General features: G+C 32.2%; 3 protein-coding genes across 3 annotated transcripts in view; 2 read left to right on the top strand and 1 right to left on the bottom strand.

Annotated features, from left to right (window-relative positions):
- The first annotated feature begins 538 nt into the window (after nt 1-538).
- Nucleotides 539-7,919, top strand: LOC127709585 (uncharacterized). The gene is made up of 6 exons (XM_052215187.1): nt 539-678; nt 2,978-3,086; nt 4,499-4,592; nt 5,494-5,571; nt 6,215-6,357; nt 7,907-7,919. The coding sequence occupies exons 1-6, from the start codon at nt 570-572 to the stop codon at nt 7,917-7,919; spliced, it is 546 nt and encodes a 181-aa protein (XP_052071147.1). The 5' UTR covers nt 539-569.
- On the top strand, nt 7,486-19,004 carry LOC127709875 (A disintegrin and metalloproteinase with thrombospondin motifs 10-like). Its single transcript, XM_052215553.1, has 8 exons — nt 7,486-7,604; nt 7,907-8,012; nt 8,786-8,953; nt 11,075-11,219; nt 12,796-12,915; nt 14,326-14,380; nt 15,009-15,371; nt 16,527-19,004. The coding sequence occupies exons 2-8, from the start codon at nt 7,927-7,929 to the stop codon at nt 16,598-16,600; spliced, it is 1,011 nt and encodes a 336-aa protein (XP_052071513.1). The 5' UTR covers nt 7,486-7,604; nt 7,907-7,926; the 3' UTR covers nt 16,601-19,004.
- Nucleotides 18,270-22,254, bottom strand: part of LOC127709867 (uncharacterized) — an 18,497-nt gene continuing 14,512 nt past the window's right edge. The window contains exons 12-16 of the mRNA XM_052215544.1: nt 21,590-21,847; nt 21,230-21,290; nt 20,802-20,948; nt 19,829-19,906; nt 18,270-18,574 (exon numbers count right to left, since the gene is read on the bottom strand). Coding sequence (XP_052071504.1) covers nt 18,270-18,574; nt 19,829-19,906; nt 20,802-20,948; nt 21,230-21,290; nt 21,590-21,847 — 849 coding nt within the window. The remainder of the gene's footprint in view (nt 18,575-19,828; nt 19,907-20,801; nt 20,949-21,229; nt 21,291-21,589; nt 21,848-22,254) is intronic.

Here is a 22,254-nt window from a genome sequence, read left to right as displayed (position 1 = left end):
GTCATTTATTCATCATCCAAGCAGGAACTTGTATCAGAAAAAAAAATCTCTGTAAATTAACCTCAGTTTCAGGTATAGAGATGTGATCTGTTTCTGTGACATGTGCTTTTGACCATACACAAGAACCTGCGGTCATCCGATGTTCAGTACTTCAGTACTTTGATTATTACAGACTTATTAATATTTTTTGGTTTTAGCAATATGCCTTCTATCAAGATATTAAGAAATCTGCTGTACTCATGTTTCAAACTGACCAGGAAAGCAGTAACAGCATGGTATGTTTGAATTTGTTAAATTTTAAGTTCAGTTTCATGATTCTTTTTTAAACAAAATCATTGCAAATAACAATTGTATTTAAATTCATATTGTCTATTTTGAAATTATTTAAATTATAAATGTTTAACTATAAGATTTTTGTGTCATCGAAAAACATAATAAACAAGATTTTTACACTGAATATAATTGCATTCGACAATTTTGCATTCTGAACATGTACATTGCTTTTTTATTTTTTGTATTCGCCAATTTCAAAGATAGGAGTATTCCAAGAGGGAAGTGATAGATATATTATGCAATCTGTAGATACAAAAAATGAAGAGATTGCAATTAGCAGAAACAGGACTTTTGAGATTTATAAACAAGCAAAAGAGGAAATTATTGATGGAATTATTGACAACTGTATGTTTTTATCTTCATAATATGTGACCAGCCATGAGATTTTCAGGCTTATAGAGGGTCAAATTGAGGTTTTTGCATTTCTATGAAGTATACATATCAAAATACCCTGAAAAGTTGTTTTGCTAGATTTTGCAAAATAACAGAATTATGGTAATTTTTTGTCACTTTTCATTTTATCAAAAATTTTCATTTTTTCAATTTTTCGCATGTATATATGTTCATCTATTATAGTTATCTTTGAAACTTGTCATATTGTTTTTTTGTTTTTTGCGGGAGGGGGGGCATTGTTTGGCCGGGGAGGGGTTTCTAGTCTTTTTTAATTAATCAAAATATAATTGTAGATTTAATAACTAAATAACTAAAGAATTTGTAATTCTATATCAACCAATCGGTTGTTTTGGCAACAATGTACCCGGAATCTCCAATCTAAATAATAATGACTTCAACATTTTTCTTTCTCTTAAGGAAAACTACACCAATGCTGAGAAAGTGAATACCAAAATATATAATAAACAATCAAGGAGCTGTGTATTATTTAATATGCTTTTAATGTTCATCTATTATCTTATTGTGAATATATTTTGTATATGTATCTTGACAAAGTGATTTAATCAAAGATCTGTTAATGCAGAATAAAATTAAACAGTCAAACAGCATGAATCGATGAATTATTTTTAATTCTGATCAATGAAATGTGTGAATCTAGAACGCAATTTTAAACGGTATTTTATCCTAAATGATTAATTTCACGGAAAAAATTTACTTGTTTTGTTTATCTTAAAATAAGATTCCAAATTCCTCAAGTCAAGAAAAATGGAACGTTATTTTACCGCATAATATAATTGGACATACAGTAACAGGTGCCCCGATTACGTTACGTTTCTTTACATCGACGTTTTCTCATTATGACGTTTACCGCCATAAGCCTGGAAATTTCATGGCGGGTCACATATTATTATTGTATTAATCATAAAATATAGGCCCAACCTACGATTGTAGAGGATCATTGTGTTTTCAGTTCTGTGTGTCCGTCCGTCTGTCCGTCCCGTGTTAGGTTAAAGTTTTGGTTTTAGTTAGTTTGTGGTCATATTACCTTGTGACTTAGTGTACATGTTCAGTATGAAGTGACCTGTTAAATATATATGCAAACTTGAAATTGTTACCCTGATTTCATGGTTAACTGAACGTGAAATGTAATAGTGCGAGCAAGACATGGTGTTATATGAACACATATTCTTGTTCTTGATTAATAAAATTGAGAATGGAAATGGGGAATGTGTCAAAGAGACAACAACCCGACCATAGAGCAGACAACAGCCGAAGGCCACCAATGGGTCTTCAATGCAGCGAGAAACTCTAGCACCCGGAGGCGTCCTTCAGCTGGCCCCTAAACAAATATGTATACTAGTTCAGTGATAATGGACGTCATACTAAACTCTAAACAAATTATACACAAGAAACTAAAATTAAAAAAGATACAAGACTAACAAAGGCCAGAGGCTCCTGACTTGGGACAGGCGCAAAAATGCGGCGGGGTTAAACATGTTTTTTGAGATCTCAACCCTCCCCCTATACCTCTAGCCAATGTAGAAAAAACAAACGTACAACAGTACGCACAGTAAAACTCAGTTTAAGAGAAGTCTGAGTCCGATGTCAGAATAGGAAACAAAAGAAAATAAACAAAATGACAATAATACATATATAACAACAGACTACTAGCAGTTACTGACATGCCAGCTCCAGATCTCAATTAAACTGATTGAAAGATTATGTCTTCATCATATGAATATCAGGCACTTTCCCCTTTAGAAATATAATACAATATTTATCAATCATAATAATAATTTATATTACTTAAAAGATACCTTATCTTTTAATTCCCATCATCAAATTAATTTAGAATTCTATTTTCATATAAAGATACAGAATGTTATGCACATGTAGAAAATCATTTCATTTTTCTCCTTCCAGGCTCTTTTCTTGAAACTTTATAATTCTGAATATCTGTATCAATCATTCAAATTGGATGTTAAAGAAGAAGTCAAATATTCAAATAGCCGAATTGCAATAATGTATTGTTTGTATTCTAATATGCCATACAAATGGGAATATTTGGTATGCTTTAAAGAACATCTACTTGTAGTCTTTCTTAGGAAAGTTTTTTGTACTGATTTCTACAATGAAGTGAAACTAATCTCGCTGTAGATATTAGGTAGCAGAAACACTGGAGAGGTTGTTACAAATACTTCTAGTTCTAAATATTTCAATTTGAAAGTTTAACATTGAATCATAATTTTAGATCAGAGTCAAACATTTTTGAATAAAAAGTCCACAAAGAGGAGAAAAAGGGCAACGGATGAACACAATGTTGAATTACTATTTGTCACAGATTACAGTATATTTAACTAGTAAGTTGGCTTATATATGTATGAATATCATTTTTTTTTTCTCGCTTTGATTTTTATTTGTTATAAAGAGACCCAACTTTATTTATATAGAACAACCCACGATACAATATACTTAATCATTAAATATGAGATGGAACTTACTGGAATTACCTACGGACAAACAGGGAGTATTGATCTAAGTTATAATTTTAGAAATAAATATTCATAATGTTAAGTTTAGAAGGTATGTTATAAACACAATCATATTTTCCTTACAAGTTTCTGATGCGAGCCGTTTTGTTTAAATGAGCCAAAAAAAAATGTTTGCAACATATGTATACTACTATATTGGTATTTTATTATTAAATTATTTGTTTAGCTATCGGTAATGAAAAAGGGATGTGGTACATTAATTCATTACACATTAGCCTAACAAATATTTTGCAAAACCCAAAGCAAAAGAACAATGATTTTCTTACTATTTCTTATCTTAAAGTCACAACGAGGTCTTTAACACGGTACAAAAACTCATATCTCACTGTTAGTTCAAGAGGCCCTTAGTACCCATAGTGCCGGTTTGAGGATTCTTTGCTTGATATCGATAGTGTTTGTTAAACTGATTTTAGCTTATTGATTTATGACTAGTGTTTTGTAGAAACATAATTAAAACAAATTATAAACTTATATCTATAAATAGTTATGGACACTTATAGCACTGTTCATGTGTACGTATGATACTGTTCATTGGTCATGTATACTTATTGTCGAAATGCTCATCTGGTGCAGACAAAACGTTGGCACTGTTAATGTTTATATAATACTGTTCAAGCTGAAATTCATCTAATTTTGCCAATTCATTGGTAATGACATTTGTTAATGCAATATTTCCATTTTTTTTTTACATTTGAGAACGAAATTTTGTGACTATTTCATTTTGTTTTCATTTTCTTTGATTAAAACGTAAAAAAAATGCTTTGGATATTTTTTGCTTATTTGCGTCGTTAAAATGTTGTCTCATTGACGTATACCCCAAATATTTTTATTCATATCAATAGATTGCAAAAAATATCAGGCACCAAGACATTATGCTATATGCTCTGGAATATCAATGACATAACTTGAACATGAAAAATGGACTCGAAAATGTGTTCACATGGTCTTATAAACACAAATGTTCACGGTTATACCTCCTCGAAAAAATGCTCTCTCTGTTTGCTTATTCGAAATATTGGTATAGTATGATAATCGATACTTGTAAAATTTACGACTAAATGTTTTAACAAGACGAAGTTCAAACACAAGACTATAAAAGAATTAGGTGAACGAACGTCCGTATGCAGCCTTCTAATATAATTCTTAAACAATGGCAACCCTAAATCTAAAAGTGATCATTACTCGGTTTGTTTCTATAGAATATATTTTTGTGTACTTAGCTGGAAATTAAAAAGTACGAAGACAACAGATGATGAAAAAGAAGAAGACGCAATTGAAGCAGTAACACAGTATTATTCTTTTCTTCTAAATGGGGTAAGATGTTGTGTCAAAGGAATAAGTTCACAAATGGTCTATATTCGCCCTGAAATTCCATGAAATTTAGATTTAGTAATAACAGTTATTAAACATTTGATGTTTTGCTTATTTAAGAACTTCTGACAAATACAAAATCAACACGTTCTGACGCATTTCAACAGTAATAATGTCATAATGACTTCACAATCGTGCCCTACCATGATGAAAATAACATTTTACTAATATTTTGATAAATTTTGAAAACGACATTGGTAACATGCACGCAATTTATTTGGTATTATGTTTATCTCACCCATTTACATCTTTTTTTTTATAGCAAATAAATGTTGGTCGAAGGGTGTGGCTAATGGTATTCAGAGGGGAAAAAGTCATTAAATGCATTTAGACACAATAGATTGCAAAAAAACTGGTTAAAAAAACATTTAAAGATGTCAAGATTGTCTATAACAAACAGTAGAAGGAAAACATATCTAGTTTATCTCAAATTAAATATTTAAGATCGGGAATATTGGTTTCTAGAAAGGTTATTACAAAATCCAATTTTAAGTGCAAAATTTAAGCGTTGGTCCTTCTACTTTGAATAACCATTCATTACAGCATAACAATTTGAGAGTAAACAAAAAGCAGCAATATCACCTTTGTGGCGAAAGATACCAAGTGAACATTTAAAACTCATATGTCGAGATAAACTGACAACACAATCGCAAAAAAACGAAAGACGACGAAAATACAAACAAATTCACAAAACACTGCATAGAAAACTGAAGACTGAGCAACACGAGCGCCACCAAAAACTGGGGATGATTTCGGGATCCCGGAACTATAACTTATATTTTTTTTGTATCTAGCAACCGGTAATGTTACACGGTTATCAAAACAATATTTAATACCTTTACAGATGGATGCAATTTACAAGAATATTCAGACAACGGACTATACCATAAACATAAAGTTTTCGGCAATTATTATTACACAGGTAAGGAACAATAGAACTCATACTAGTGAATATAACTAAAATCGACAATTTTATAGCTCTGATACATGCATTTATAATTAGAATGCGTATAAAAAGTAGAAAACTTATAGAGTCAAATATGAAGGTTTAAAAAATAATAATCGAGCACGAAGAATATGAACCAACCGTGTACTTTAGAGGTTAAATGGACAGCAACTTATACAGGTTCATTAAATGAAAGCATAACGACGCTTCTAAGATAAATTAGTTTTGTGAGTACATATACTTAAGACTGCCACTACTATCACAAAGATTGGAAGAATAACTAAAATAATCAAACTTGAAAGCATATGTTAGGGCTGAAGTACTAACGACTAGTATTCGGTTGGTAATACTCCAAGTGACCTGCAAACCATCACCAGTGAAATCGATTAAGAAAAGGAGTAAACATAAAATATAAAGTGATGGTACTCAAACGCATTCATAATACTTGTTTTCGTTTCATGAGTAAACCAGTAAACCAATTCACTAAATATACCTATTTGTAATAAATGAAAATAAAACAAAACATTGTGACTCAAGATTATTTTGATGAACATGATGGTTTTATTTTTTATTTCCTTCCTGTTTAGCAGAATAATTTGTTTTTACCTCTTCTTTTCAGACTATTGGCGACTCACCCTGGACAGAATCAATTGTCGACTCCTATGGCCAAGTAAACTCTCAAACAGCACTAAGTAACTTCTCTACTTGGATAAACACATCACCAGGACTACCAAGCTATGACCATGCTATGCTTATGACTAAGTATGTTTAATTTTCCTTCACATATTTGAAATTGAATTGGAACCCAAACTAACCATATTCTTTTGAAAACCCATGATATCGATATTAAAATTACTAGTAAGCATTTCTTCTATAAATTTGAAAAACGACCTTTTTCCGAAAATTCTTTTTATTTTTTATGATGTCCGATTTCTAACCGTGAACAATTGTTGAAATAACTAATAGGTGAATGCGAATCTTTGTTACAGTAATGAAAAAAACAAAGGGAAATGCATCTGCACGCAAAGCACCATCACCTCATGTCGAGGTAAAAACAGCCCAAGGCCACCAATGGGTCTTCAACACAGCGAGAAAATCCCGCACCTGGAGGAACAATGCTTTTATTTTTGTCCACGTTTCACAGTAACAGTAAGGCCTTCAATATGGAGCAATATTGTCCCTAAATGCCGTTGACCGAAATTTTTGCTAGAGGTCACTTGGGCTACATCTATTTACTTATAGACAGGTGTAAGGTAATACCAACAAATTATAAGTTAAATCTGGCAAAGAAATATAGCAAATACTGTCATAAATTGCCCAACAATCTTAATGTGAAAAACAGTAACAATTCACAGATCTAAACAACCACATGGTACATCAAGATATATGTTAGAGTAACTTGTCAGAAACCGCCAAATCCTAAATGGCATGTATTTTTAGAAAGAACATACAATAATGCGATTGGAGAATAACTTTCAAGTTGATGTGACTACGAATTCATAGTGTCCTTCATTATGTAGGTTGGGCATAAAAGCACATAACAAGCCACAAGACTTTACATTGTACGTAAAAAAGAAGCTTGTACATAAGAAAATTATAATTATCTTTATTTCTACAAAAATCTGGAAAGTGAATCATCTTGAAAAAGAATAATTGTCATTCACAAGATTGAAATGTTTCTTTTGAACTAGGATTCGTATGTTTTGATGACCGTGTAACATTACGGGCTGCTAGATATAAAAAAAATTATCTAGTGTCAGTTGCTAACGATCATATCAACGACAGAGCCGAAGTCTTTTTAGGAAGTTTAAAGATAAAGGGAATACGTTAGAAGTGGTAGCTCAGTGTGTAATACTATTTTGTGTAATACACGGGTCAATGTTGTAATGGTGACAATTTCCGATAAACTATGTCTTATATCGATCCAGATAGCTCCGCTTTGATGTTTTAATCTGGTGTCACTTACGTTTTTAGGTATACTCTGGTATATGGCATTTATAGCGCATGGGGTAAGTTACTGTCTTATGATTTATTAGTGAGTATGATTAACAGGAAATGTTAAGTATTTAAGTTTGACTTTTATTGTTGTCAAATTTGTACCATTTCTGTAATGTTTTATTTTGTTCATGCAGTACCAATTTTTCAAAACAAAATATTGTTTATTCAAATGAGAAACTTTAAAGAATCTTACATTGCATTTAGTTTTAACCAATGATAAAACCTTCAATCCTCCACAACCGTATATAATCAGAGAAAGTCGGGATCCTTTACAGTTACGTAAGCTATTTATCAAATTATAATTGTATTACAGGGATTGCATATAAGTCAACTATGTGTAAGACAAAAAGCCAATCAGTTGTTCGAGACATATTTGCCTTTGACAGAATAGGTACAGCAGCACACGAAGTAGCACACAGGTATTAGATCTTTTGAGCTCAATCATAAAAAGTTTAATCAAAGCGGTCACCCTACTCGCAATCATATCGTCTAAATTCTTAAATCCTGCAAGAATATTTTCAACCTCGAAGACCATTTTTGCCTTCAAAAAGTACAAGGCTTGTCGGAAAAAATATTATGTCAATGTTTCTTTTCCATATTCAACAACACTTTATTTTAGATTAACACTATTTTATAAAAAGTAAATCGACGGAAATATGAGGAAAAAGATACACTACTAAACCATCGATGTTCATATTAAAATCATGATAGCCGATCGGAAACTATCGATTTCCTTGTTTCCGATTGCACTTCCGATTAACTAAATAACTTGCATATCAATGACTTTTTTGTTGTCCATCCCTGTTCACAACTGTTTGGTTAAGAAAGACGATCTTGATTTTATAAAATATGAAGAATATATTTCAATTATTTTTCAGGAACATTTGTTTCTTATTCAAGTATTTTAAAGTAAGAGCTGAACATTGTCTTCAACATTCTAAATTCATAACATTTTCTTTTAAAAGTATATCTTACTTGTCGTTTTTGTTTAGGCTTCATAATAAATATCCTTTGAATTAGTAATTGATAAAACAATATAAACATTTACAACATAAAAAAACCAACAATTATTTTTACGCTTTTCTTATAATAAAATGTGTACTGCTTGCAATTTGAATAAAGATTTTAAAATAAAGCAATGGACTTCCAGTGACGTATTATCACACAAAATTTTTATGAATTTTTTATATAGCCTTGGATCGGAACATGATGGAACCGAAAACGACTGTTTAAGCGAAACCCATAATGTAATGGGAGTTGGAAGGAGCCCAAAAACAAATATAACCCTATCAACAAATTCTTGGAAGTTTTCTTCGTGTTCAACTAAGTACTTTACTGAATATATAGACTCCCTTGACAGGTAATATATATATAGTGTTAGCTCACTACTTCCTCTTGCAATAGTATTAAAACATTTGACTTTTCTACCCTTTACACAAGTATTTCCAATTCTATTCTGAAACCCAAGTCAGGAGCCTGTAATTCGGTAGTTGTCGTGTGTTGCTGTATATCATATTTGTATTTCGTTCTAATTGTTTTACATTTGTCATTTCGGGACCTTTTATAGCTGACTTAATGCGGTATGGGTTTGCTCATTGTTGAAGGCCGTACGGTGACCTATAGTTGTCACTTTTTATGTCATTTGGTCTCTGGTGGAGAGTTGTCTCATTGGCGATTAAACCAAATCTTCTTATTTTTATAGAAGGCATATTGGAATAATTGGTCCTGCTTTGTTTCACAAAAAAGGCAAATATAGATACTAGTATCTTGTCTTAGGGAGTGATAAGTCGTACTTTGTAAAAAATCACTCTGATTCGAACAAAAAAATCTTGGAAATGCTTGATTTCTTGATTGACAGCTTATTTGTTGCGTATGGAGGATGTGTTTTTTATATAACAATCGGAATTCCCATGGGAACCACATGTGCTTCTCTTCTTGCCGACTTGTTCTTTAATTCATATAAAGAAGCTTTTTAAGAAGAATGAAAATAAACTAGCATTATCCTTTAACTTCACGTTCCGCTATAAAGATGATGTCCTTTCACTAAATAATTCAAAGTTTGGTGACTATGTCGAACGCATCTTTCCCATCGAACTTGAAATAAAGGATACAACGGATACATACAGATTAAGTCTGCCTCATATCTTAACTTACATCTTGAAACTGACAATGATGGTTGGTTGATAACGAAACTTTACGACAAAAGAGATGATCTCAGTTTCCCAATTGTGAACTTTCCATTTCTATGTAGCAACATTCCAACAGCGCCTGCATATGGAGTATATATCTCCCAGATGATACAATATTCCAGAACTTGCATTTCCTATCATGATTTCTTTGATACAGGATTGTTGCTTACAATGAAGCTATTGAACCAAGAGTTCCAAGTGGTGAAGTTGAAATCATCCCTTGGAAAATTTTACGGTCGCCATCACGAGTTGGTTTACCGTTATGATATATCTGTTTTACAGATGACGACGTATATGTTCCAAAAAATTGAAAACAACACGTTTAATAATTTCATGCGTCCGAAGCGCTTTTCTGGATTAACCTTCATCAGGAACGCTCAAAGCCAAACATTTGAAATCCGAGGGATGTATAAGTACCGAAACAGTTGAAGAGCTATAATTCCAATTGTCGTCACCACAATCCCGTCGTCTTTTTCTCGAATCTGACCAACCGAATTAGACTAATCACATGGTTTGTACTTACATGAGCAACACGACGGGTGCCACATATGGAGCAGGAACTGCTTACCCTTCCTGAGTTTATTTGGTATACTAAACAGCTACGAAGGGATGTGCCTGTAATATATAGTTCTTATGACCTTTACTTCATTTTCATGGTTCATTGATTAATGATAAATCTTCATGATAAGGTCATTTGCTCAGATAAAATAAGTAATAGGTCGACTAAACATAGCGTATTAAATGATTGGAAGGTTTGCACGTCAAGTAGTATTCATCTGACTTTGACTTCATTTTCATATTTCATTGGTCAACGTATTCGTGATAAGCTCTGTTTGTAAGTGATCATATATAAAGGTAAATAAAGACAACACCAACTTTATTTGAAGTGTTGATAAAGATGGTCATTTACAAACAGAGCTTATCCCGAATACGTTGACCAATGAAATAATTGTAAGGTGTACATATACTTTTGACACGATTTATCTGATCTTAATCTCTCATTTTCATTGAACAATCATGCTAGGTTTATGTGTTTCTGTAGTTAGGCCTTTAACTCAAAGACTTTTAACATAATATTTAACTTCAAAATAATTGTATACCATGGCTAAGAAAAAGGGTTATGATATCATTTTCATCACATGTCTCTCAGTAAAAATACATAGTGGAGCAATGTAGATTAAGTATTTCAAATGCTGTGATATTACAATACTTTTTGTCATCCCTGAATTCTAAAAGAGAATATGTATGTTTTAGTTTAAATACTAGTAACAGTTTCACCTTTTTGTTCACAGCGACGGAGACAACTGCTTAAAGACATTTGGTCCTTATTACAACGAAACCGCATTAAACCAGTACAACAATATACTTCCGGGACAGTTCTATGATGTTGATGAACAGTGCATCAATATTATGGGTAGTGGATCAGCTTTATGCAGGGTATAACGTTATCTTGACATGTACTTAAGAGTGCTTGTCGATTTAGTATTTTTTTTTCAAGCTTTCACATTCGGTCAAGTTTATGGGTTACATAGTTTACTCTTCAACGCAGTTTAACAGAGATTACAATTGAAGTGTCACTAGTTTATCGTAAATTCTGAATATCCGGAGTACATTATTAGTTACACAGTGTGCTTGTTGTCGTTTGTTGCTTTATATCATATTTGTTTTTCGTTCATTATTTTGTACATAAATCAGGCCGTTATTTTTCTCGTTTGAATTGTTTTACTTTTGTCATTTCGGGGCCTTTTATAGATGACTATGCAGTATGGGTTTTGCTTATTGTTGAAGACCGTACGATGACCTATATTTGTTAATTTTTGTCATTTGGTCTCTTGTGGAGAGTTGTCTCGTTGGCAATCATACCACATCTTCTTATTTTCAGAATACGATATATACAGGGTCAGTCAGTAAACTACATAAGGGGCGAGAGCGAGCAAAGATCGAGCTCTTTATGGAATTAACTGACTTCGTATTTATCCTATCAGGTCACTAGCATACTGTGCAACGACTTTATCTTACCGATTACCTTTACTATCTTAATATGGGGAATAAAGACGTAGATGTAAACCTTGATATCACAATGTTAACTCAACAATAGAACTTTCAATTGATTACAGTGAGAAAGTCAGCGTCTTTAAGATATGATTTGTCTAAAAGCATGAAAAATTATAATCATGTATGTTAATTTGAGAGCAACACCGTTTTGTTTTTTAAAAGGAACATAACTCTACGACAAATCGTGTATTTGAAATAAACCACGCTCATTGATCGTGTTTTTAAAATAAAGCACGACCACTGACCAAATATTAAATAAACACGGTTCCGACGTGTTCGCTTTAAACCAATGATATTTCGAGAAGTGTATAGGAGGTAAGTTTAGGCTTATTGATGGGGTTCGTGTTGTTCAACCTTTAACATTGACCGATGGCTATTTTAACCCTCATTGCATATTTTAATTTAGAATAAAGATTTGTGTGTAGTGTTTTGTGGACTGTTATTTTGTTTTTTTCGTCTAATTTCCTTTGGTAAGGGTATTGTCTGTTTTTCCTCTACTTATATTGCCCTGCATGTTATCGTTTTGGATGCTCAAAGTCGAAAATTACGGAGGAGCTAAATATTCGTACATATGGGAGTATTCATTTACCCAAAATAAGTAAAAATCGTTTGCTTTTATTCGATTTTGATTTTTTTACAAAATAACTTTTCAATCTGCTTATTATCCGTACTAATCTAAGCAAAGTTGACCTTAGACTGTTTTGTCTACACTTGTAGTCTATGTTTGGATTTTAAGTTGAAAGTGTGACTTTCAATAAAGAGATTATCAAGTGTTCGGACAATCAGATGATAAAGGTATCGTCCATTTTCCCACCTGGTAATGTTTCAAACAGTTTTCGCTAGTAAACTAACACTTCCAAAATTTGAAACTGAAAAAAAATATAGTTAGACTTCTGGTTGATTTATCTGTATAACCACGGGAAAAGATTAAATAGTTAATATATAATTGATATTACAGGGTCTTTATGCAGGAAATTTCAGTCAGATATGTAATGTTATGTCTTGTTTGAATCCAAATGATCCAAGGTATTGCAATCGATTTATTCCTGGGGATGGAACACCTTGTGGTGATGGAAAGGTAAGTTTTTTATGTGTTTTCTTACGGCATACACAATGAAAAGTAGATTAGGAAAAATATTATGCTCAATATTGATATGCAAATTAAAAAAAAATATTATCAAAATCAATTGTGGTCTAAATGGTGGACGAACGAAAGCTCAATAGTGTTAACTCGGTTTTTTTTCTTAAAATGTCCTGTACCAAGTCAGGAATATTGCAGTTGTTATCAAATAGTTCGTTTCTATGTATGTGGCGTTTGTTTTTGTTGCACTTCAGTGTTCCTGTTGTTCCTGTTGTTTTTCTCTTATAGTTGATGTGTTTCCCTCGGATTTAGTTTGTAACCCGGATTTGTTTTCCCTAAATCGATTTTCGACTTTTGAACACCGGTATACTACTGTTGCCTTTATTTATGCATGAAATGTTTCGCTCAGATAAACAATATTATGTAAGAATGGGGAAGTCCTTGTTTTGGTACTGGAAAGTCCAAATTCAGTACCGTCAAAAATTAAAATAAACGCCGAACAACTGTATGCCTTGTAGGTGGCACGGTAGTATTTCCTGGCCCATAAGGGATAATGATAGCCTTTTTAAACTTTTCACCACTTTCTAGCACTGCCCAAAATTCTATGTACACAGTTTACTGAAGTACTTTCATTATAATTTTCAGAAATGAATTTAAATATGTATCATGACCGTTTACTTTTTTTGCTATCTTTAAAAACCTAAGGCCACTAGTGCTTTTAGGTCTTTTATCATGCAGTGAATACAAAATTTAAAAAAATTCTCAAAAATTCATTTTCACCTGTATGTAAAATTATTTCATATTTTTCTACACCTGATTCATCCCTCAGTTTGGGAAAATATGTTCAGTTGATACTGTATTTTTTGTCCAACCACACTGTTCAAATACATTGACTTAGGTAGGGTACACAAAAGAGCAACCTAAATTCCGGAATGCAAATACTACCGTGCTACCTGTAGAAGAATCTGTACAGGTTTGGTGGAATACTTTCAAGACGACTACGGAAGACGATAAAGATTCCGCAACTGGACGCTATGTGTCGAAACAAAAATCCGTATTTACCAATTGATTTAATTTTTCGACATTTTACACATATTTTTTTTTATCTTTTGACAGTTCTTGTTTATACAAAATTTCCTTTTTTTGGTCATATAAACAAAGTATATTCTTTCACAGATGGCCCCAAACTACAGATGTATATTATTATTAAAAACTTGAGTGAGAATGGATTTCCAAGTAAATTTCTGTGAGAAATCTAAAAAATCTGTGAGGTATATTCAAATTCTGAAAACAAATACATGAAAAATTGGGCATACTTATATGCTTAGCACCGAGCTTGTTTGAGCTTTCGACTAATGTTTGAATAAGAATCGCAAGAACGAACTAAGTTTATTTTTCATTTTCTAGTGGTGTATCAGAGGAATATGTACTACAAATGAACAGGCACCGAAAGTTGATAACGGTAAATATCAATATATTTGTGATAACTTTTACTTATGACATTGATTACTGAAATAAAACATAGGTTAGATGCCCGCAAACTTGTATAGCCACACCACATTCTGTATATGTCTGTCCCAAGTCAGGGGCCTGTTGCTATATATTATATTTGTTTTTCATTTATTGTTTTGTACATAACTTAAGCCATAAGTTTTCTCGTTTAATGGTTTTGAAGTCTTACGGTGACATATAGTTGTTAACTTCTACATCATTTGGTCTCTAGTGGAAAGTTGTCTCTTTGGCAATCATATAGCACATCATCTAATCTTTATATAGAGAATAAATAATAAAATAGATAAGAATATCAAAACAATCAAGCCAAAATACACACGACTAAAATTCCGTCTATTGATTAAAAAAATCAAAAGATTTTAAGTTTGAATGAAAAACCCAAAAGGCACCAATGGAAATAAGAGATTCAAAAGAATATTGTTCTTTTCGCCGTTCTCTTGTGCTGTAGTGTAAGTAGCTCCATCAAAATTTGCAATCGAATCTTGTACTCAGAAAAACACCCCAAACAGAACACACGTTGATACAGTATTGGCGATAGGTTATATAAGGAAATCCTTTCTATATATTTCATTTTTCAGACACTTGTTTATTTGCCGACTTGCCGGTTCCTGTATATTATGACGCGACATGGAACTGCTCTGAAGTCGTAGAACGGTACCCTTACCGCTGTTTGAATCATTCCTGGGTACAAAATTCATGCTGTAAAATGTGTGAACGTATAATGAATACAGCCACATCAACTCCAGAATCGTCAACCACAGTTCTGACGACGCTTTCACCTACCACTACAACTTTGAAATCAACACCAGAGACCACGTTTTCGCCTACCACTACACCTTTGAAATCAACATCGGAGACCACGTTTTCATCTACTACAGCACGCACTTCAACTACTACTACAATGATGACAACAACAACAAAAGAACTAGAAGATAACCTTGGTAAGATTGTATTTGTCTAGTCTATAATACATGACATAAAATTCAGACTTAAGGTAACGACAAAAAAAATAAGGTAAATCAAGCTACCAAATTATTGCATGGTTTCATATTAGCAGGTCAAGTGCATCGAGTTTGCCTTCAACAATTGAGACCATTCTTTATTATGGTATATTCTATTCAATCTATTTTTTTATTTTCATCTATTATATTGTTATTTTAGAATTAATTGATTTTAATGTAACATGTTGAATCGAACTCTTTTGACAATCATTTCCACTAAGGATGAACATGCGTTAAATTCTTACAAAGGCATTTTGGCAGCTAGGCATCAATAACCAAATCTATATTATAAGTTAAAACTAGTGTGAAGGTAACTGCAATCCGTATGATTTTAAACACACGTATTATACCTTTGGGACAGTAAGGAGAAAATACAGGCTTAAAGTCATTAAACTTTCGAGTACGATTATCGTTCTAAGTCTCAGAAGTTACCCAATTTTGTACTCCAAGTACTATATAAAGTTTTATGATTGAAAGGCCAGTAGAAAATAAACTCATCATATATACCAGGCTTAAAATTATGTACGCCAGATGCGCGTTTCGTCTACAAGACTCTCCAGTAACGCATTCGTTTTTTGTTTTTACTTTGATTTGTATCTTTTTAATGGATTTATGACATTTGAACATCGGTAGACTACTGTTGCCTCAAAATTAGTTACATAAAAAATGTACTTTTTCTTTTGTTTGAAATATTGCTCAAAAATGAAAACAGGGAAATATTTTATATTATTTGTGTGTATCTGAAGAAAGGAAGGACAGATAATGATTTAACAAAAGCGTGGGACTAAGCCATGACCAAAAACAAAATTACCAAAACTCTACTATTGGCATCCACCCATCGTTCTTTTCATTATAGGTTAAAGTATTTTTCATATTGTTTTACACAAATTTCTTACTCAAAGGGCCATCATGCCGCCAAAAGTAAGTCACACTCAAGCATAACCTGTAACTCATTATTACAAGCTAAAAATCAGTTTCATACTGGATAAATCCTTGGTCAATTATTTAATGTAAAGACTAACGTTTCCATTGCGCATAACAAGATTACAGGGTTTTTTCATTCTTAATTTTGATACATTTATTATCTCATTGCAGGTTCCACGGCAAGTTCCGTGTGGCAAAACAAATACGCTACAGTGATTCTGTCAATTTTGATATTATTTATATAACTGTGCAAAACCATTCTGCAAATAAAAGTCATACGTATATTTTCATTTACGAAATGTTCCAATATGAGTCCCTGCTTAAGATAATCAAAGAGCTGGAGATACATTATAAATCTGTAACAACTTGTTTTTAAATATTTTTGTAGAAACAAAATACTTAATAATTATATTGTTTATGAATGAATGGGAGTATGGCGTTAACGTCAGTGATGTGATGCATTAATTCAACAGCTGAACTTTGTTGAACATGTTAACTCTGTCATGTTTTTAATTTGACTGTCCCAAGTCAGGAGTGTGTAGTCCAATAGATGTCATTGGTTTTTGTCTATCAAATTTTTTTTTTTGCTTAATGTTATACTATAGTTTAAATCGGGCCGTTTTCTGTTTTGAATTGGGTCTTATGTAATTCCGGGACCTTTTATAGCTAACTGTACTATATACTTTTTTCCCTCATTGTTAAAAGACGCATCTTAATAGTTTTCAAACGGATCATACTTGGTAATAATGCCGCATCTCGTCATTTTTATATCTGAAGTTTTCTCTTTTTTTCATCAATAATCAGTGTGTATGTTGCTTCTTTAGCTTATTACAGACATGGGTAAACGAAGAAATTTATTTTATAGAGACGGACGGTAGCTATAAAAGTATCACAACAATGAATAGCAATGATACTTTGTAGTGATTATTTTCAAAGAGGGTCTGATAAGGCCACTTTTTTGGTCCCTTCAATTCGATAATCAAAAAGTAATATCAATATAAAAAATAACAACTTTCAGATTTTCATAAGACATTATAGTCTGTTGAACCTGAATATTTATATTTTTGAATTTTGTCTTACATATTGGCATTAGAGCTTTAAAAAGTAATATAACAAAAATACCGAACTCCATGGGAAATTCAAAACGGAAAGTCCTTCAGCAAATGGCAAAATCAAAAGCTCATACACATCAAACGAATTGAAAACAATAGTCATATTCCTGACTTGTTTAAGGCATTTCCTTATGCAGAAAATGGTAATTTTCTTTCTGTTTGTGCAATACAGCAAACCAAAAAGAAAAGCCAAAATAGCCTCATTTTAAGATCTTGTCATTAATTTTTAAATATGAGCAACAGTTTTACCCGATAACATTTTTTGCTACAAAAACTTATTTTACAAAGATGCTAATGTGTGTTAAATGTCTTTTTGGGCCCGGTTAAGCTGTTGCTCATATATATTTCGACCAAAAACTATTCTTGAATTTTTAGGTCAAATACGTAAATTTCGACATGTTTATAAGTAAATCCACAACCAAGGAACCCCTTTAAAAAACTACAAATAAACTGAGATGAATATCAGGTTCTATAGAATATAAAAATATTCTGCTCTGCATTAAACACCCATCGTGTCAACTTGTAGTCAAAGTATATAATTTGACTGAGTACTCGACACATACCCAATCACGAGGGACAACTAAATACATTAGTAAAAAATGTCTCATTCGTCAACCAAAACTGCATTTCTAACTTATAAGTTTATGAAGCATGTTTCATGTCTTATGTATACCTTTTTTTTAAATACATAATAAAAGTGCTAACTCGATTTCCGCTTATATATATTTAAAACAACACAGACACCAAACAAGTGTAGTGTTAACCCCCCCCCCCCCCCCCCCCCCCCCCCTTATCTACATGGTTACGTCATGTCATAATATCCATTTCCCATTTTCCCCATATAGCTTGTCCATATCTGCCGATCAGATGGCAATAACTCTACGTCTACCAAGTTCTTCTCCAAATGCTGTTCCTTAAATGTATGTGCAGCATCAACATTAACTCTTGCTTTGCTTTTCCTTAAATAATCATACAAACTAATTTTTACTACAGTGCTAGAACTAATTGTGGAAAACATGCGTTTTTTTCGATTAAATTTGTCTCCAGCCTTATCGATCCTGGCGATCACATCTAATATGCCATCTCCATCAACATCCCCTATGGACGCTAAAATATGCAAAAACATCAATTAAAATGGAACAAATAAATGGAAATCGTGCTTTTTTGGTGGCAAATGCTATTATATGTTCCTTGTCGACTCAATGTATATTTTTCGAAATAAATTTTGAATTCCGCAGGATGTAACATAAGGTAAAGTATATTTGTCTAAATTTATCCAGTAAACATCCATTTTTCGATACGAATACAGGTATGCCAGACTCTTACTTAACGAATATCGCCAGATTTTAGTTTCATGATAATAATAAGTCTTATTTTATTTACTTGTTTATTGTAATGTTATATTTTGTTAAACATGAAACTTCTGACGTCACCTATTGTTATCTATACATATTGTTAATGCTTTATCTTTATATACTGTATTTGAATACACTGATGAGCCGCAAGTTTAAAAATTAATAAAGAATTTGAATTTGAATATTTTAAGATGTCATCCCCTCTGCATCTCAATTATAGAAACAATACATAAAGACGAATAATAAAAATCAGTTCACGAAAGATAATAAACTCTCTAATAACTTATGTATAATATACCGGTAGATACCAGGCAAACAATAATTTAACCAGAAAAATTCATTCGTTATATTTCGTTGATCTACGATAGCTACATCGCCTCACAACTTAATTTTGTGATTTCCATTTTCACATAATCGCGGACAATAAGTTGGATTTGTTGATTTCAAATATTTCTAACACGCTAAGGATCGATGCTGAGGACAGACGAGAAACTTTGGAAAAATAAAACTTGTCATGTATAAAGTGAAAACAAAACTTTTACAATTCCCGGTTACTTTTTCAAACTGCTTTTAAATCGACTAGCGGTTTACTGAGGCGTACAGCTTGTCAGTGCTACAGTATTGAAATGTATTGAAGTTTTGTGCCTAATATGTATCATAGTAGTTTAACTAACTCAGGTAAAGTTGGCCTAAGATGGCTGATGCTGTTCGTTTAGATCCTTTTGATTTGATGTAAATATTTCATGTATTTGACTGTCTAAATTATTTGTCTGAATAGTACCAGATTAAAGTTATTCCAGAAACACGTGTCACGCGCACTGAATTCGGTATTATACGTTTTGACCCAACGACCTTTGTTCCATTTTGCCGCAAAGTTCACGCCATCCACAATTTTCGATTTAATCTTTATGAGTAACATACAACTTTCATTATTACTAGTATATCATTTATTGGTAAGTAAAATTAGCTGATTCTCCACAAAAGATATTTTTCATTGAAAGCTTACCTGTAGCAAGGACTGTAGACACTAACATAGTACATATGTCTTTGGACGGCAATGACGTGTCAACTTCATTTGGCACACCTTAAACATTACAGTTTAAGTAAATATTTTAAACATAAAAGTAAAGCACCATCCGAAACACTTACATGGACATTATATACTACTTTTTAGCAGTGATCGTAAAACAAATATACTCGTATTATGTTAATTCATGGGGTACATAAATCATTCCAGCAGTGCCTGCATACAGAATATATTGCTCTCAGTTGATTCGATATTCGATGGCTTGCATTTCCCAACATGATTTCCTTGATAGAAGATTACAGCTTACAAAGAAGTTATTGTATCAAGGTTTCCAAGTGGTAAAGTTGAAGTCATCCCTCCAAAAGTTTAACGGATCCCATCATGGTTTAGTTGACCGTTATGAGATATCTATGTCACATATGTCTACGGATATGTTTCATTTGTAGTAACCACAATCCCATCATCTTGTTCTAGATTGTGACATTTCCGAAAGCGACCCATTTCCATTTTCAATTTTATTCTAACCGGATTTTTTATTTGCTTGAGCAACACGACGGGTGCCAAATGTGTAGCAAGAACTACTTACCCTTCATGGACACCTTAGATCACTCCCAGTTTTAGGTAGGGTTCGTGTAGCTTAGTTTTAAGTTTTCTATGTAATGGTTTGTTATTGTTATTTGTCCTTTCGCCGTTTTTATTTTTCGCCATGGTTTTGACTTTTTTTTATTGGATTCATGGCTTTCGAATGCCTCTTGGTATCTTAGACTATCTCTGTTATTAACACTTTCCTAACCCTGGTAGTTTTCTTCCAATTGAAACATTTTGGTACTTGGCACTTTTCAACTATCTTCGGGTAGTTTGAAACAACTATTTCCCTAAGTACTGAATATGAACAACTGATTTAAATAAATTAATATTAAAAGTTAAAAGCTCATAACAATATCTAACTTACTATACATGAAGGCTTCTAGGCCATGGTTTAAAAGTCGAACTGGGTTGTTAAATGTTGTTCTATCAAGTATAAACACCTCCACTCGCAATTCAGCTTCGTCCGTACACATGAAATGTCGATTATCATACATTGCTTGCATGATTTCATCTATAAAACAACATATTCAAAATGATTAACAGGAATTATTAATAAAGTATTAACGGTAGAGCATGTTGGAGCTTAAATGAAATTCTGAAATGTTTCTACATCGTGAAAGGTTATAACTTGCGGTATATGTTCTTTCCATAGTTTGCAGTCTTACTTGTGGTATCGTTACATATACACGAATTTTACTGTAATTTGTGATAATAGTTATATCAAAAAATAATAAACAATAATAGTTAATTTGAAAAAGCGGCAGTTGGTAACTTAAATTATAATTCAATTACCGTTATATTCACATGAAATGTTTTTCGTCTTTGACAGTGGCCTTGTTTTGCGTTTTCTTAACTGAAATGAAAAGATGTTATGCATATAGTTAAAATATGAGGGTGATTTAATGAAATATCAAAGCAATATTATCATTTTACTTAATTAAAATTGATATAAGGTCATTTTTTGAAGTTGTCGATAAATCAGGGCCAATATATTGAGACATCTATAAATGTTTGGTATATAAAACGTCTAGATTATTATTATTATTTGTAAATCACTAAAAATAATCCTATAACATATAATAAAAGTATAGAAAATGTCAATACATATGGACTACCGATATCTTATATTATCTTCAATCTAAAAATGTGTACCTTTCTTCTTCTATTCATGTCTCCAAGGAAATTTTGATGTTTGTTCGTTATCGGGTTATTGTGGTGTTGCATAAAATCCGAATGTTCTGTATCATTTCCATAATTATGCATTCCCTGAAAATCTCGATTACTTTTATTTGTTCCCTGTTGTCTTTGATTTTGTTGGTTTGAGTTATAAGGAAGTTTCTTATCATTATCATTTGAAAGATCTGTCTGACGGGACGTCCCGGTACTTAAATGACCTTTGTGCGCTGCAATCTGAAATAATCGTCACAATTTGATGCTGTTTTTGTGTGTTTTCAAAAGATATATTTCATTCGAAATATGGTAAAGACATACTTGTATTTAAAACTCTGAAAAAAAAATGCGTTTAAATTTTGTTTTTTTAAGATTAAAAATGGACATGTGCGTGGAAAAATTCGATAGTAAAGAAGCTAATATCAATAAATATTAAATTCTTACTGGTTTTTTTTTATTAATTAGAGAATTGGTGATAGATCTAAGATTGCTTCTATTCAGGTCATTCACAACTTTAAAAGGCTAGGGACGATTTAGAGCTTGACCTATTTTCTAGACAACTCTTTCTTGTTGAAGTCTGTAGTATGTTGCCATTTGGTTGCTTTATATGTCATTGTATGTATGGTAAAGGTGGTCTTTTAAAACCG

The sequence above is a fragment of the Mytilus californianus genome, unplaced genomic scaffold, assembly GCF_021869535.1.
Source record: "Mytilus californianus isolate M0D057914Y unplaced genomic scaffold, xbMytCali1.0.p SCAF_7, whole genome shotgun sequence".
In the NCBI taxonomy this organism is placed as follows: Eukaryota; Metazoa; Mollusca; class Bivalvia; order Mytilida; family Mytilidae; genus Mytilus; species Mytilus californianus.
The sequence above is the reverse complement of the archived record's forward strand: the minus strand, read 5'-3'. Positions and strand labels throughout refer to the sequence as shown.